Source organism: Sorghum bicolor, chromosome 2 (assembly GCF_000003195.3).
Source record: "Sorghum bicolor cultivar BTx623 chromosome 2, Sorghum_bicolor_NCBIv3, whole genome shotgun sequence".
In the NCBI taxonomy this organism is placed as follows: Eukaryota; Viridiplantae; Streptophyta; class Magnoliopsida; order Poales; family Poaceae; genus Sorghum; species Sorghum bicolor.
In genome coordinates, this window is record NC_012871.2 from 63,138,609 (window position 1) to 63,154,433 (window position 15,825).

Sequence of the window (15,825 nt, forward strand, 5' to 3'; positions counted from 1 at the left end):
TGGAAACTTGGCCACGTTGGCCCATAACATTCATGATAACAAACCCCTCTGGCATCGGCTGCAGGGGCCACGAGACGGCAAAGAGCGTTTGACTTGTCACCACCAACACCAAAGCATCCAGAAGCCGCCGGCCCGGCCCGGCCGCGCGCTAGAGCGTTGGGGGAGCACCGGAGCAGCCGTTCTGCTGGCCGCTGCATGTAGTGGCCAGACCGCCAGACGTCCAGAGCCATCTTTCCGCAGCCATTATAGCTTTCGTGGACTCCGGCATTTGGATGTAGTACATCCACCGGCAAGATGACAAGGACCCAACATGGCAGTCGGGGGTCGCCAGCAGGTGACCAGGGAGGGAGCGAAACGCCTCTTCCAGTCTTCGTGCTCATCTGTCCATGGCGGGCGGGCGGGCGGGCCTGAAACGAAGCTCACCAACCAGTGGTGGGCTGGACGGACCTGGTCGGCCGCCGGGCGAGAGGGTCCAAGCCCCAGGTCGGGCCCCTAGCTGCGTGGCACGGCACGTCGCCACTGCCGCCTTACCGGCAAGTGCAAGCCGTCGGCACGTGCAGCTCTGCCCTAATTCGTACCCAAGAAGCACATGCTGGCATGCTCCCCCGAATGCCCCAACAAGCCTCGCATTGGTCACCGCACATTGTCGATGCGAGCGAGAAGGCAGGCGCGTGAGATTTGATGAGTGAGGAGTAAAATACTACTCCTGTGCGGTGGAGCACGGCACGGCACGGCACGCCGGAGAACTGTACAGTCACGAGGCAACACCGTATAACACGACAAAGAGAGGGGGTTGGTATGGTGTGGTACCCCTTTTTACAGTCCAAAACTCTGATAAACCCTACTAATACATACAGGAGTAGATTACTTTTACTTGAAAGCGTCAGCCGCGAGTTTGAGTTTGACTCCAAGACCAAGTCCTGTACTGTACAGTCGCCGGTGAGCTCCAGCCCGGTCCGGCACTCCGGCCGACGCGTCTCCTCCACGACGGCGAGACGGGACGAGTCGGCGTGCAGTGCCCCTGCCATTCTCTCCTCGTCGCGGGACGATGCTGTTCCTCTCTTTCTACCTACTCCTACAGTCTACTACTCGTTTCGTGCTCCCGTCGGCGGGCCCCGAGCTGAGACGAGTCCAATCGGTGCTGCAGCGGATCAAGGTCTCTGATTCCATCTAATAAAGAAACGTTGCTAATCGAGCAGCTAGAATTAGTTGTTAATTGAGCTAGCTGGTCTAAAAACTCCTCGCCATACGTCCATACCAGTACATACAAGGTTGTCTGATGCTCTTCGAGTCTTTTCAGCCTAAAAACTCCGTAAAGAATTCTGACACCGGAGTGGGACGGCGTGCCCTGCCGTGCTGTGCAGGCGCACCGGCCCGTGAGCTTCGTTTTCAGCTCTACTTCTCCGTAGCTCATGCGTGCGAGACTGCTCATCTCATGAGAGGGCAGCTCGCTCTCGCTGTGACTGACTGATGCCATCGCAGGCAAGCAAACGAACGAGACGCCTTTTTTCCAGTCCGCGCTCCGGCGTGTCTGCCTGAGGACGCCTGCGTGTAGTCACCGCACCGGGACCGGGATACTAGTACACGCACTCCCCGCCCTCGGCCCTTCCCTTGTACATACATATAAACAAGTGTTGTGTGATCGGCGGCCAGGGAGCTGCCCTTCCTTCCAGTCTCGCGGTCGCCGGAGATAGGCCGGATCGCCGCACCGTAGCGGTTACCTGCAGCCGACGGCAATCGGAAAGGTCTGTTTTCGGGATCTCGCGGGCTGCATTCGGGAAAAAAAAATGTCTGTTTTCGTGCATCTCATCCGTTGTGCTTCTGTTTTCATGGATGTGTACAAAGATCGGTTTTTCGAGCGAGTTGAGCTGTTGCTGTCATCGGTTCTTGTTCAGCTTTCTTTTTTGGAGCTCCTAGGATTCATAACTTCGGCGCCATTTACTGCCTCTTTGGATTTTAGACCTTACAACGACTTGTTTGTAGCAGCGAGCGAATGCAAGCTTCTCCTATTTGATTGATCTCGGGAGCTCCTCCGACACTGCGCGCAATCCCAAATTTGACACGGAATCACAGCGATGTCAGGTAGTAAAACGCGGTTTTTCTTGGTTTCTTGGCTCAAACAAAACGATGGAGCTGACGCGCCGCTCTCCCTCACTGCAGTGAGCCATGCCGACGAGCACGAGATATCTCTGTGCGATCCCAACTCCGAGGACGACCGGCGGCGTCGGAAGATCGGGTCGCTGCCGCGGAAGGCTATCCATGCGCTGCGCAAGAAGCGCGCCCGGCGGCGCGTCACTGACTTCCGGTTCCCCGCGGCCATCTCCATCGAGGACGTCCGCGACGCCGAGGAGGAGCGCGCCGTCGCCGCCTTCCGCGACCGTCTCGCCGCGCACCGCCTCCTCCCGGACAAGCACGACGACTACCACATGATGCTGAGGTCCGATCGATTGCAGGGGAGGGGAAAGCCCTCGTTCTAGCTATTCCCCCATTTGCCATTAATGACTTCATCCTGTGCGTTTTCTTGATGATAAATGCAGGTTTCTGAAAGCCAGGAAGTTCGATTCCGAGAAGGCGATGCAAATGTGGTCGGAGATGCTGAGGTGGAGGAAAGAGTTTGGTGCCGACACGATCTTGGAGGTGATGAGAGACTTCAGATTCACAGTTTTATTTCACAAGTTCTCAAAGCTGTATGATTTTTGGTTTCTTCCATTCATGGACAATCGCGGATTCATTTTGTCAGGACTTTGAGTTCGACGAGCTCGACGATGTACTCCAGTACTATCCTCAGGGCTACCATGGCGTCGACCGCGAAGGCAGGCCGGTGTACATTGAGAGGCTGGGCAAAGTTGATCCCAACAAGCTCATGCAGATCACCACGGTGGATCGCTACATCAAGTACCATGTGCAGGAATTCGAGAGGGCCTTCAGGGAGAGGTTCCCTGCCTGCACACTGGCAGCCAAGAGGCACATTGACTCCACTACCACTATACTGGACGTCCAAGGCGTGGTATGCTAATGGCCCTGTGATTGGGTGGAAACATTCAGTTTTCATACTGTCAGATACTCAGTTTCTTACTGTTGTTGCAGGGGTTCAAGAATTTCTCAAAGACCGCAAGGGAGCTTGTCCAACGTATGCAGAGAGTAGACAGTGACTACTATCCTGAGGTACTCGTGCATTTGAATGAATGTGCTGTGCCAGGTTGTTTTGGTTGAGCAACCTTCCTAACTGAAGATAAATTTGCAGACGCTACATCAGATGTATGTTGTGAATGCAGGCAGTGGGTTTAAACTGATCTGGAACAGTATTAAGGGATTCCTTGACCCAAAAACTTCTTCCAAGATCCATGTACGCTCGATGAGTGATCTTCTAACATGGCTCATGTTCCATATAAATTAATGCTGCGGAATAAGAACTTATATGTATATTCTTCATAGGTTCTTGGTTCGAACTACCAGAGCAGACTTATTGAAGTTATTGACTCAAGGTTGGTGCCAACTTATTGTGTCATAATTCTTTAAACTGTATATTCGGCTTAACATCTTATAAAAATGCGTTTTTGTGTGTGTTTTTGCAGTGAATTGCCAAAATTTCTTGGCGGATCATGCACATGTAGTGACAAGGGTGGTTGCCTCGGGTCTAATAGGGGTCCATGGAATGACCCTGTCATTATGAAGGTATCCTAATAAATTATGTAATTCTGTAACCATGTCTTATATAGGTTCATGCTTTTGCAATACATTAATCCAGCAGAACTTGTGAACTTCATGTGGAGAACATTTTCCTGTGACAGGAGAAATATTTGCTTTCAATTCCTCTTCAGGCATGAAAGAGTATGATGAGACTCCATCTATAGACTAATTACTATGAAATTTTTCATTGTAGCTAATACACAGTATGGAAGGTGGTAGTACTAGAGAAATAAAGCAAGTTTCTGACGGGGATGAAAGAAGTGGCTCTTCCCTAAGGACAGAAAACCTGAAGGCAAGGTTCTGAAATTCAATTTTCCTAAACCATTGCAACATTTAAAGACCTGGCTACAGCTTTAGTTTCCCAGGACATTGATATTATTATTTTTCTTGGAAGCAGGGTATGCTCAGTGACATATCTAACGCTGAATCTGAGTCGGATGTTGATGATGTTGGTTTAACAGTTGTCCAAAAGAGTACAGACCACAGTTTACTTACCCCAGTTCATGAAGAAGTATGTGTCGTGTTAATTTATCGAATTCAAATCATTATTTACCTTAACTAGGATAAGCTTTGTTCTCTGTGTCCAGTTTCTATAATATCTTGTATCAATAGTACCTTCTGTGAGCTGATTTTGTATCTAATGCTTCCTTAGGTCAAGGGGTCAGATTCTTCGATATTCTGTAGTTCTGGCAGTAAGCATCTCCTAGACATGACTCCTCCCCAGGGATCCCCTCCAATGGAGGTGCCCATTCAATTGACCTGCCAGAAATATTTTCCTACCTTTGGATGGCTAAACAATTTAGGTATATCGTCTCCTCTTACTTTTTTCCTTGAACATGCATCTTTTTCTTGTGATATAAGCTTTCCTCTATTAAAAAGTAAGTGAATGTCTACTGCTTCAACTTTAAAACATTGAAAACAGTTCATTTTGTTGAACAAAATGTTCCTCGGTAAACAATTATAACATGAATTTATCATTTCCATCTGCATGATGTCTTTGTAAAAAAAAATACTATTAAAAAAAGTAAGTAAATGCTTATTTCATTGAACTGTTCATTGTGTTGAACAAAATATTCCTCGGTAAACAAATATAATCTGAATTTGTCATTTCCATCTCCATGATGTCTTTACCAAAACATTACTAGTTAATAATAGTAATTGAACCATCTGATATAAGCTTTCCATTATTAAAAAAGAAAAGTGAATGGCTATTGCTTCAACTTAAGAGCATTTTAAACTGTTCATTGTGTTGAATAAAATATTCCTATGTAAACAATTCTGAATCTGGATTTGCCATTTCCGCCTACATAATGTCTTTACCATAAATTCAGTTACTGTTAACTTTCTTTGAAAATTACTGTTCTTCCTGTGTAATTTCAGGGAGTACTTATATTAGTTTGCATGGTACATCTGCTGGAAGGACTTTGGAAAACCTTGTTACTGGACTGATCGCAGTCTTGATCAGAATATCATCTTTCTTCCACCTTTTCGTCTATAGACAAGAAAGATTTCTAGAAAATGTCCATCCTTATGCTGCATCAGAGCAACCAAAACCACAAGTTGTAAGAGAAGAGGACATGAGTGCTTGCTTACAGCGTCTCAAGAAGCTCGAGTCACTGTGCGATCACCTCATGAGCAAACCTCCAGATATGCCGAAAGAGAAAGAACTTCTATTGTTGCAGTCCTTCGATCGGATTAAATCCCTTGAGGCTGAACTGGACATGACGAAAAAAGTAAGTTATTTTTCCTACTAATTACTTTGTAGATTCATAGCATATGATTGTCGTAGAAGGTCATTCCTGGGCAAAATCTGCCCTGTCACAATAATTCCCGATTCTCTTGTGTTGTTAGTTTGTTACATTTGTATTTTTTTTTGTTGCGATCATCCTCATTATCAGAGTGATTTATCTTTACTACTGGTTTATGATTGATTCGTCTTGCAACATGTTTTAAGATCTAGTATGATCTATGCACTTCAGAGTAACATATGGTTTTTGGTTTTGCCAGTCTATGGATTAAGAAACCTGCTATGTTCTTACTGCCCTGTATTGGCAGCACCTTTTTAGTGTGCTCCCCTGATGCCATCAATTGTCCTTGTGTTGCATCGCCTTTTGTAGAACTCATACCATTGCTGAAGTTTCTTTCAATGGGCATGCATGTTTGCAGTTAATAGCTCTAACCCGTGTCTCGTATCTCACCAGGCGTTGCAGGCTGCCGTGGAAAAGCAGATGGAATTGGTGGATACGGTGGAGGCTCTGCAGCACCGATCGTCTAGCGTTAGGGTAAGCCACTCGTGAGAATTCCTTTGTAGGCTTGTTGATGCAAACTTACCTGATGTTATATTTGGCGAAACTGAATATACCATTCTGAATTTCTCATTACTTGTGCAGCGGAGATTTTGCTGTTCATAGGAGTAGATCGTCCTTGCGCCGAAGATGTCTGGGTTAGCTTTTTACTCGACTTTTGAAACATGGTGCCGCCCTGTATGCGCGCATGTAAATTGATCAGTTTTTGTAGCTACTAGCACCAGTGTCCTGCTTGTTACACTCTGGCTTCTGTGACTGATCTACAGAGCCTTGCAGGAATGGGTTGAATGCCAAAGCTTTCGGGTGTGTTTGTTTTGCTGGCTTCCTTCTGGAAATAAACCAAACTAGTCTAAGTCTGGTCCTAATAAGGCCTTGATTAGTTTCAATTTTTTTTTTAGAAAAACGACACTGTAGCACTTTTGTTTTTATTGGATAAACATTGTCCAATCATAAAGTACCTAGGCTTAAAAGATTTGTCTCGCGATTTACAGACAAACTGTGTAATTAGTTTTTATTTCTATCTATATTTAATGCTCTATGCATGTGCCGCAAGATTCGATGTGACGGGGAATTTTGAAAAGTTTTGAGTTTTTGGGGTGAATTAAACAAGGCTTAGAAAGCACATGCATGAAGCATTAGATATAGACGAAAATAAAAACTAATTGCACAGTTTGCCTGTAAATCACGAGATGAATCTTTTGAGCCTAGTTAGTCCATGATCAGATAATATTTGTCAAATAAAAACGAAAATACTACAGTACCGAAATTTAAATTTTTTTTGGGAACTGAACAAGACCTAAGCTAAAATAGATTTTTTTTTGTTGCATACTTTATTTAGGCCTTGTTTAGATCCAATTTTTTTTAGATTTTGACACTGTATTACTTTTATTTTTTATTTAATAAACATTGTTCAATCATAGAGTAACTAGACTTAAAAGATTTGTTTGTTTTCATCTATATTTAATACTCTATACACGTGTCGTAAGATTCAATATGACAGAAAATTTTGAGAAGTTTTTTATTTTTAGGTGAACTAAACAAGGCCTTAGCTAACAACTAGTGTATTTGGTTGGTTGGTTTGACTTGGATAGAGTCACCTTTCTTCACCACCTTTGAGACAATTCGTCAAACACGTGAACTTCACCACCAGGCGTTTCCACCGCCGCTCCTGCTTGTGCGGTGCCCATGACGCGGAGGAGCACGCCGCCGACGCCGACAAGGAGGAACTCGCCTTGGCCAGCCTGCTCGCCTGCCCCCTCTTCCTCTGCTTCTCGCCATTGGCCTCTTCCTCTGCTTCTCGCCATTGGCGCTGCTCCTCTCCCCCACATCCATGCCGACCTCAGGCCTGTCCCTCTGCCGCTCCCGCCCCTGGCCCTGGGCGCGCGAGACGAGATCCTCCGGCATCTCCCGCTTGTTGCCGCGCAGGACTGCTGCGCAGGACGACGTAGGTTTAGGCCTCACCTTGAAAACCAAAATTTTTTAAGAGATCTTATGGCACATACATGAAATATTAAATATAGACGAAAACAAAAACTAATTACACAGTTTACCTGTAAATCACGAGATGAATATTTTGATCCATGATTAAATAATATTTGTTATAAATAAACGAAAGTGCTACAGTATCGAAAATTTTTCACTTTTGTGAACTAAACAGGCCTTAGTGGCTTCGGCTGCCTCCTCCGTCGCGTGACGAGGACGTGACCCGGGCCACGAGGGCGGCACGCCTTGGTCTTCCTGTAGGTCTCCTCAAACAGCTTGCGTAACTAGGAACCAAACAGAAACAGGCTCTTTGTTGTCTTGTGCTGCCTACCTTCTTCCACTGTGAACGGCAGGATCTTGACGAAAATACGTGTCGTTGAATCGTGCCATGTGCCCTTGGCTTTCTGAACCGTCCATAGCACTGGCTATTTTTGAACACTCGCTTCCCATTTTGAGTTTTTGACTCGGCCCGCGCGCGCCGCCGCCAACCTCTGCTCTGCCCGCGCCCCCGCCTCCCTCCACCTCCGCGTGACCCTCGCTTCGTCACGCTGCCTCCCGCACGTTTCTGCTCGCCAACCCCCCCTCCTCGCGTCCTCGCACACGCACTGCGCGCCGTGTCCTCGATCTCTCCTCTCCTCTCCCCTCCCCTCCCTCCCTTTCTCTTCCACGGACACCGGGAGGAGAAGGGTTGATCCGATCGGGGAGGAGGCGTGGCCAGAGATGGGTCCCCACGGAGGCAGCATTGCGCTCCGCGCGGTCGTGCTCGCCGCCGTCCTCGGCTTCGCCGCCGCCGGGTTCATCTCGAGTCGGTTACCTTCCGATACGCATACGCCGTGGATCTCGTCTCGGGTTTCCTTCCTGGTTCGCCTTCTAACGCGCCCCCCGCCGTGGATGCAGATGACGCGCTGCTGGATCGCGGGCACGACACCACCGGCCGGAGCCTGCTGCAGGCCAAGAAAGGTGCCCGCATTTTTCACCTCTTTTCTCGGGGGCTCTGTTCCGTTCTTGATCTCTGATTCTCTGCCGCCGCCGCCGGCGGCGGCCGTCTGATCTGGTTCGCGTCTGGGGACAGATTGCCCGGTGAGCTTCGAGGGCGCCAACTACACGATCATCACGAGCCGGTGCAAGGGCCCGCTGTACCAGCCGACGCTGTGCTGCGGCGCGCTCAAGGACTTCGCGTGCCCCTACGCCACCTACATCAACGACGTCACGACCAACTGCGCCGCCACCATGTTCAGCTACATCAACCTCTACGGCAAGTACCCGCCGGGCCTCTTCGCCAACACCTGCCACGAGGGCGACAAGGGCCTCGCGTGCCCCGAGGACACCCCGCAGGTCCAGCCCGGGCAGAAGGCCTCCGGCGCGGCCGCCGTCGCCGCCGCGCCCGCCGCGGCCCTGGCCGCCGCGCTGGCCGCCTCGTTGCTCGTGTCCTGCTGAGAGACCCCGGATGGCCATTGTGAACAGAGCAGGGAGGAGGCTTTGAGTTTGAGGCCGTGACAGCGCAACCGACTGCGTTTCTGTACCACTTTCTTTTTCTGGATGGATGGTTCTCAAGATGTCTGGATATGTTTTATATCTGAATGAAATCCGAAAAGGGTGGTAGACGGGCAAAGCTAACCAGCTAAACTCTGCTTTCACTTTTTGAACATGGTAAAATTTCGTTAACCGTAGGAGTAAAGAGCAGGCAGTGCTGTCACCAGGTTGAAGACTTTGTGATCATCTCTGGATTTAGTTTTACACTACATACAGGGGCTCTGATAGTCTGATTACGCTCGAGTACAGTCCCTTCTGAAAAATTAGGCATTATGCACAGGAGTACATATCATTTCCTTGTCAGACATTAGTTATTTTCGCCATTTTTTTATCTCAGGAAAAAAAGGACACGTTCTAAAATTGTAGCCTTGAGAATAACCAAGAGTTCATCCAGTGCATCTTTATAGTGAATTTTCTTGTTAATCTGAAGCTCTGAACAAGCTGAACCAAGTAATAGAATGCAGAGTTGCACGAATTCACAGCCATGCCATTCACCGTGGCTCCCTGACCACCCAAGTAGAGGGGAAAAAACTTGCCAAATGCAAAGACAGTGACATCGCTACCGGTGAAAAATGGCCTGCTGGGATACCTTATCCGGCGCCCTCCAATGGGCACACGCCATGGCCGCACCTCCAAATCCTCGTCTCCTCCACCACTAACCTCGCATTCCCGCGGCCCCACCATATCTGCCAAGTCAGCATCCCACTATATACCCAACTCCATTAATCAAGCAGACACGTCGTAGCTGCCAAGATCAAGAGGAAACACAAACACCCACAGCCGCCGCGCCTTCCAGTACTCGAGGAAGAGGAACACCAGCAGCGCCATGGCCACATCGACCGCCGCCGTGCTGTCCCCGCCGTCCGTGGCCGGGCTCCGCCTGGCGCCGTCCCCCCGCCGGGCGGCGCGCGTGGCGTTCCGCGCGGCGCCGGCGCGGCGGTCCGTGGCGGCGCGCGCGGAGCTGAGCGCGTCGCTGGTGATCAGCCTGAGCACGGGCGTGTCGCTGTTCCTGGGCCGCTTCGTCTTCTTCAACTTCCAGCGGGAGAACGTGGCGAAGCAGGTGCCCGCGCAGAACGGCAAGACGCACTTCGACGCCGGCGACGAGCGCGCCAAGGAGTTCGCGGCCCTGCTCAAGTCCAACGACCCCGTGGGCTTCAACCTCGTCGACGTCCTCGCCTGGGGCTCGCTCGGCCACATCGTCGCCTACTACATCCTCGCCACCTCCAGCAACGGATACGACCCCAACTTCTTCTGAGCGCCGGCTGGCCGTGTTCTTGAGCTTGTATTCTACTCCGTGTGTGTGTCTGGCTCTGCGCCATGCATGTATCTGATGCTCAAAGATTGGTTAATTTGGACAAGTAGTGTAACTGCGCGTGTATAGTGCCGCATGAATTTGATCTTCCTCTATGTTTCTCTGTCTTCTTCAGTTACTGTCCCTGTTTCAGTATGTCATGCGCAAAGCCAAAGCCAACCTATGTTGTGCTTGTGCTAGTTCATGACTTGCGAACAACACATACATCAGCAGATCAAATGTCAGATATCTACAGTATAATACTAAGTGAACATTGGCCAGGGGAAAAGAACAAGCAAAAATAGCATATCCAGGATCCGGGGAAAGGGGGCCAAGGAGTAGTTTTGCTGGTGAAAACGGAGTTGATGTCACAAAAATGAAGTTTCTTAGAGTTGATGCTGATAACAAAAAATTATTTTTTCAAGAATTGGTAGTGCGACCACATGGTTCTACTGCACGTGAATTTGGTATTGGAAGAAGCAAGTGCAATTCTGTAAGTAATAAATATCACTTGAACAACAAGTTCATCAGTAACATAATAAACAATTCAATCACCATTACACGTCCAACATAGTAATCATCCCATCACATTACACGACTGCAGCAGTGCACAACAAACTCTGAACCGCTACAGAATTCTAAACCATGAAGGAAGGCATCAGAGAACGCCTCACGGTGGTTAGGTTCCCACATCTTGCTCGGCTACTCTCCCGTGGTGTGATCATGGGATGCATTTTCTTCTGCTTCGGCTGTTCTAACATCTTGGGTTCCTCGATGACGCGGGTCTTGCGCTGACTCTGGGCGTTCTCGACCTCCTGGTAGCCCTCTCGGAGCTTACGCTTTGTAGCCAGCACCTCGCGGGATTCACTGCAACTGCTGCCAGCGACGGGAGTCCTCTTGCATGGAAATTTGGCCGGCGTGTCTTTGATTTGCGTCTCGTCTTTGCCGGTGATGTTGGGAGTCCTCTTCGATGGAAATTTGGCCGGCGTGTGTTTGATTCGCGTCTCGTCTTTGCCGGCGGCGATGGGCACATGACTGTTGGAGGCGAGTCTCTCTTTCTCAGGCGGCATCAGATGAGACAGGTTGTTCAGGGCCTCCATAGCCGCTTTGGCGCTCTCCAGTTCACTCTCGACGGCTGACCGCCACCCGCGCACGACGCCGCGCGTGAGGCTGCGGATCCGGGCCGACTCGTGCTGCCCCAGGGCGGAGACGGACTTAGGAAGGTCGCCTGACACCAGCACCCTCGACGACACGGGCACCTCCAGCAGCGTGACGAGGGACTCCGCCATCGCGCCGTCGAGAGCTAAGCAGAGCTGCTCCGCTCTCTCGTCGTCGTCTTCGGAGTCGCACAGCATCTCGACGATTCTGCCCCTTAGGGACCGGAACTCGTCGCGGGAGATGGACGGGTGGGCGGCTTCGATGGCGGCGTCGATTTGACCGAACACCGAGAAGAAGCGCTTCCAGCGGCGCAGCGGACCTAGCGCTGACATGGCGGCGGCCGGCGGCGTGTCAAACCCTAGCCTAGCGATTTGTGGATGGGTGTGGTGGCAGCGGGAAGGAGGAAAGGCAATGTGGATTGAGAGAGCTGGCTTTGATTTTTCTTATAAAATGGCAGGCGAGTTCGAGACAAGAACGGATTGCCATCGCGGCTTAACACGCACGCAAGATGACGCTTTTCGCCAGGATATTCAGATCCGTTTTTGCAGTTCCCTCTTTCGATCCAACAGCCTTGGCAGCTTGAAGGTTGAATCCGACTAACAAGTTGCCAGCTGGAAAGTTGAATCCGACTAACAAGCGCTTGTTTACAGTACGGAATACTGTTTCATGGCGCCTGATTTTTTTCCCCCCGGCTTGCGTGTTCCGAACGTTGATGTTACATCGTACAGCCCACATAAAACAGCATGACAGATCTCAGCATAAACCACGAAGGTGACGATATCCCCTTTTGAACATAATACTGACCATGGGGGGGGGGGGGGGGGGGGGGGGGGGGGGGACTAGAGAACACAAGTGGCATTTTCAGAATCCAGAGAACCCAGTAAACTCATATTCATAAAGAAATTACTAGCAAAATCTGAGTTGATGGTACAAAAACGAAAATCTGTAAGGCGATTGATGCCTAATAACTTACAGTAAACAATCTTTCGACAATGGCTACACAAAGGCTGACTGGCATAATTCTCTAACCTCAAGTAGGTACAATATCGGGAGAGGAGGGCAGAAAGCGAACGAGGAGGGTCCCCATGGCTAGGCATAGCAGCACAAACTGGACCGAGCAGAACAAGGAGACCCTGCTAGCTCTGGCCTGCAGCTTCAGAACTTCTGAAGTCTCGGAGAGCTCCTTGCATTGTGACTCTAGTTTATCCACCATCTCCTCCAGCATCATCGCCCTGTTCTCAGCGTGCCTCAGCTTAGTTTCTAAAGATTTGTGATCCGCCAGAAGGGATTTCTGTGTCTCGTTAAGAGCAAATTGATCCTTGGTCAGGAGTTTCCAATCCTGCCAAGCTCTTGTAAGGATAAAGCACTGAATCTCTGCCTCCAGCTTCTCCAAGAGCAGTTGGTCTACATCAGATGGTAGAGACAGCAGATCGTTGTTACATGCTATGGTATTCTGTGGTTGTACTTGGCTGAGTGCATCTAGTTCAATTATTTTTGAATCCTGCTTATTGATGACCATGGTGGCTTCTTCCAGCTTCGACTCGAGCATCTTTATCTTCTCATTTAATTCTTCTACAGGAGAGCTGCTCCATTCTATTTCACTTTGGTGAGTTGTGGAATCTTCATCAGTTTCTTCCCTGATTTCCACAAACTTTTGGATCTCTGCAATATATATAGAAGGGAACAGTCAATGGAAAATACTTGACTGGGCCAAAAGAAGATTTTCTTAGGACAAAAACCAAGTTTTTATAGGAAAAAGGTAAATAAGGTTTCATCAGATCATAAAAATATATAGACGAGTTATGACCGTGGTCCGTGCAGCAGATGTTAACTAGCACACCGAAATTTACAGTAGATATATAAAAGCATGGAAAAGATGCTAGCTGAATACAACAACGAATACTCCACTTCCAAGAAGTTATGAAGCATGTAAATTACTCATTTTCAGCTGAAAATTCTAAAGTACACAAGTATATCACAGCACAGGGAAATTCTGGCTGGTGTTTCGCAATCAACAATTGTGGTAGATAATTATTACGTTAGACTTCGTATTCTTGGGAAAAAAACCATGACCTTTGAACTGCTTGATGACTATGATATGTCAACCAAAATGGCAATAGGTCAAAGCTACTGCATTTGTTTTAGAAACAAAAAGCATGCCTTCACCTTGATCAGCTCTTCTTATCTTACAAGGTAAAATAATTGTTTAAATAAAAAGCAAACAAGGATCATTTGGCCGGATGTTCTTAGCTAAACTCTTCTAGTGGAGCAATCTCATTCAAACAGTGATGCTCTATTGATCAACCACCATCAGCACGAAAGAAGCATGAGAGTGGCGTCAAATAAGTTCATCAAAAGATTATCCTATAAAACCAAGCATTACTGTATTGGTTGCCCCTCATAAATCAATGATTACTCATTTACAACAATTGCCCGTTTCATTCCAGCAAATAGAGTAGACCGCGTCATAAACCTTAATTAATTAATCTCATTGAGAAAATCCAGGGCATCACCCCTAACCTAGCAAACTAAAGGATCAAAGATGCATGCATGTCCATCAAAAGTAGTAATGAACTATTATGACACTTAGATAATTAATCAAGCATACCAAACAACAATCAACTTTGTCTCTTCAAAATCATGAGACGCTATGCAACAAGCAGCATTCCAATACAATTTAATAGTCTCTAATAGGCAAGGTTGAATAATTTAAAAGTTCTCAAGTTAAGATGGTAGTGAGGAATCCAAACCATACCATTCTCAAGCGCTTCTTGTGCCGACTGAAGCAACGCCACCGACTCAGCATACGGATCCAAACCTGAATGAGTCCCTCCATTCTCAAACTTGCCAGCACTGGCTTCATCAAAGATATGATTGTTGGAATCAGAGTCACAGTTCGCCAATCTCCCTATTACACTCCCATTCTCCTTGTAGAAACCTCCTGTAGCATACCGCAGGTCTGCACTTGGAGGTTCGTCGTCACTTTGATGACCATCAGGGAATAGAACCTTGTGAACACCGTTGCTTGTGACGCCAGAACTAGATCGCCGCGCATGAGCAGCGTTAGAGCTTCGGAGGTTGGACTCGACGCTGGAGCGAGAATTCTCTGCTTCAGCAGGGGAGGAGGCAACGCGCGCACTAGCGCCGCGCACACGAGCAGCACGGATGCCCTTGCCGTGAGCGGCGCCGGGGGCGCGGGATCGCGCCCTGTCGCGCTCCCGGCCGAAGCCGACGGACGAGAAGTCGTGGCGCGGCGCGCTGGCGGCCGTGGACGACTTGCTGGTGCGGTCGTCGCTGTTGTCCGAATCGGCGCCGCCGGCGCCCACCGAGAAACCGGCGGTGGCAATCAGGTGGCCTAGATTCGGGTCCAACCTGGTCAGCGCCGGCGCCGGCGCCGGCGGTGGGGACGCCTCCAGCGGCACGAAGCTGGACTCCACCGACGCGACCGAGCTCTCGACCTCCTCTGCAGCCGCCGCGTCTTGCTTTCCCTTGGGCTCGTCGGCGGCAGGGCCGTAACGCCGCTTGTGGAGCTGCGCCGCCAAGTCCTCACCCGCTGTAGCACCTGCGCCGGTACCGGCCCCGGGGCTCGCCGGAGACCCCTCGTGGTGCTGCTCGCGCGGGATACGGCGCCACCGGCGGAGCCCGCGGCCCTTGGTGACCGGTTCGGCCGGCGGTGTCTGCGGCTCCGGCGCCGGCGCTGGCGCCGGAGACTCGCCCACAGACTCGCCGACGCTGTTGGCGGCGGAATCCATGCCGCCCGCCACCGGAATTGACGTCGGAGGCCGCGGCTTCAGAAGCCGGATGGGATGAGTTGCGGCATCGGAGGACGGGAGGCACGAGTCCTTGGGATCGGCGCGAGGCCTTGGTGGGGGCTGTTGGGATCGGAATTCCCCAGCTCGGGCCTGGCCGCCTGGAGCTGGAGATCCAGGGAGTGGAAGGCGAGAGGAAACAGACAGTATCAGTAAACAAAACAAACCAGAAAAAGGGCTGATTTTTTTTGTTCCCCTTATCGTTGTGACGTTGTTGTGCGGTGGTGTTCGCTGTACGCGGCTAGTTCTTCTGGTGGGGCCCGTGTCCTAGCTGGCGGGCCCTACAAAGTACACAATAGCCGGCGTCATGCAGAATCCGGGCCACCGGCCGCCGTCTGTTACCGCAATCGGGCCGCACGGAGAAGTGGTTGGGCTGGCCGCTGCTCCGCTCACTCTGGGCCCAACTACAGAAACGAATTCACGGCCCAGGAGCAAGGGTAATTCACGGTCCAGGAGCAAGGGCGATTTGGCATGCGAGATGAATGGTGACGAGAATGTTTTCCAAAGCCTCTTATCCACGCACTTCTTTGTGGAGAGGTAGCTGGAATAGCTCATG

The 15,825-nt window shown here is 49.8% G+C and overlaps 5 protein-coding genes across 6 annotated transcripts; 3 read left to right on the forward strand and 2 right to left on the reverse strand.

Annotated features, from left to right (window-relative positions):
- On the forward strand, positions 1,289 to 6,361 carry LOC8055846 (phosphatidylinositol/phosphatidylcholine transfer protein SFH6). Of its 2 annotated transcripts, none has more exons than XM_021452551.1 (15): positions 1,289 to 1,745; positions 1,984 to 2,082; positions 2,161 to 2,437; positions 2,538 to 2,637; positions 2,741 to 3,007; positions 3,088 to 3,165; positions 3,245 to 3,346; positions 3,436 to 3,485; positions 3,576 to 3,675; positions 3,884 to 3,982; positions 4,088 to 4,201; positions 4,343 to 4,493; positions 5,071 to 5,423; positions 5,892 to 5,972; positions 6,081 to 6,361. In XM_021452551.1, the coding sequence occupies exons 2-15, from the start codon at positions 2,076 to 2,078 to the stop codon at positions 6,099 to 6,101; spliced, it is 1,800 nt and encodes a 599-aa protein (XP_021308226.1). In that variant the 5' UTR covers positions 1,289 to 1,745; positions 1,984 to 2,075; the 3' UTR covers positions 6,102 to 6,361. The 2 variants fall into 2 exon arrangements, with proteins under 2 accessions (XP_021308226.1, XP_002460425.1); XM_002460380.2 differs by having other exon boundaries at positions 1,987 to 2,082.
- On the forward strand, positions 8,041 to 9,143 carry LOC8055847 (GPI-anchored protein LLG1). Its single transcript, XM_002460381.2, has 3 exons — positions 8,041 to 8,283; positions 8,376 to 8,438; positions 8,551 to 9,143. The coding sequence occupies exons 1-3, from the start codon at positions 8,199 to 8,201 to the stop codon at positions 8,913 to 8,915; spliced, it is 513 nt and encodes a 170-aa protein (XP_002460426.1). The 5' UTR covers positions 8,041 to 8,198; the 3' UTR covers positions 8,916 to 9,143.
- LOC8055848 (photosystem I reaction center subunit V, chloroplastic) lies at positions 9,740 to 10,437 on the forward strand. Its single transcript, XM_002460382.2, has one exon. It carries the CDS (start codon positions 9,838 to 9,840, stop codon positions 10,264 to 10,266), a length of 429 nt encoding a protein of 142 aa, XP_002460427.1. The 5' UTR covers positions 9,740 to 9,837; the 3' UTR covers positions 10,267 to 10,437.
- On the reverse strand, positions 10,773 to 12,230 carry LOC8055849. Its single transcript, XM_002462502.2, has one exon. It carries the CDS (start codon positions 11,790 to 11,792, stop codon positions 10,941 to 10,943), a length of 852 nt encoding a protein of 283 aa, XP_002462547.1. The 5' UTR covers positions 11,793 to 12,230; the 3' UTR covers positions 10,773 to 10,940.
- LOC8063762 (WPP domain-interacting protein 1) lies at positions 12,319 to 15,467 on the reverse strand. The gene is made up of 2 exons (XM_002462503.2): positions 14,216 to 15,467; positions 12,319 to 13,122 (listed from the first exon to the last, which is right to left on the reverse strand). The coding sequence occupies exons 1-2, from the start codon at positions 15,210 to 15,212 to the stop codon at positions 12,491 to 12,493; spliced, it is 1,629 nt and encodes a 542-aa protein (XP_002462548.2). The 5' UTR covers positions 15,213 to 15,467; the 3' UTR covers positions 12,319 to 12,490.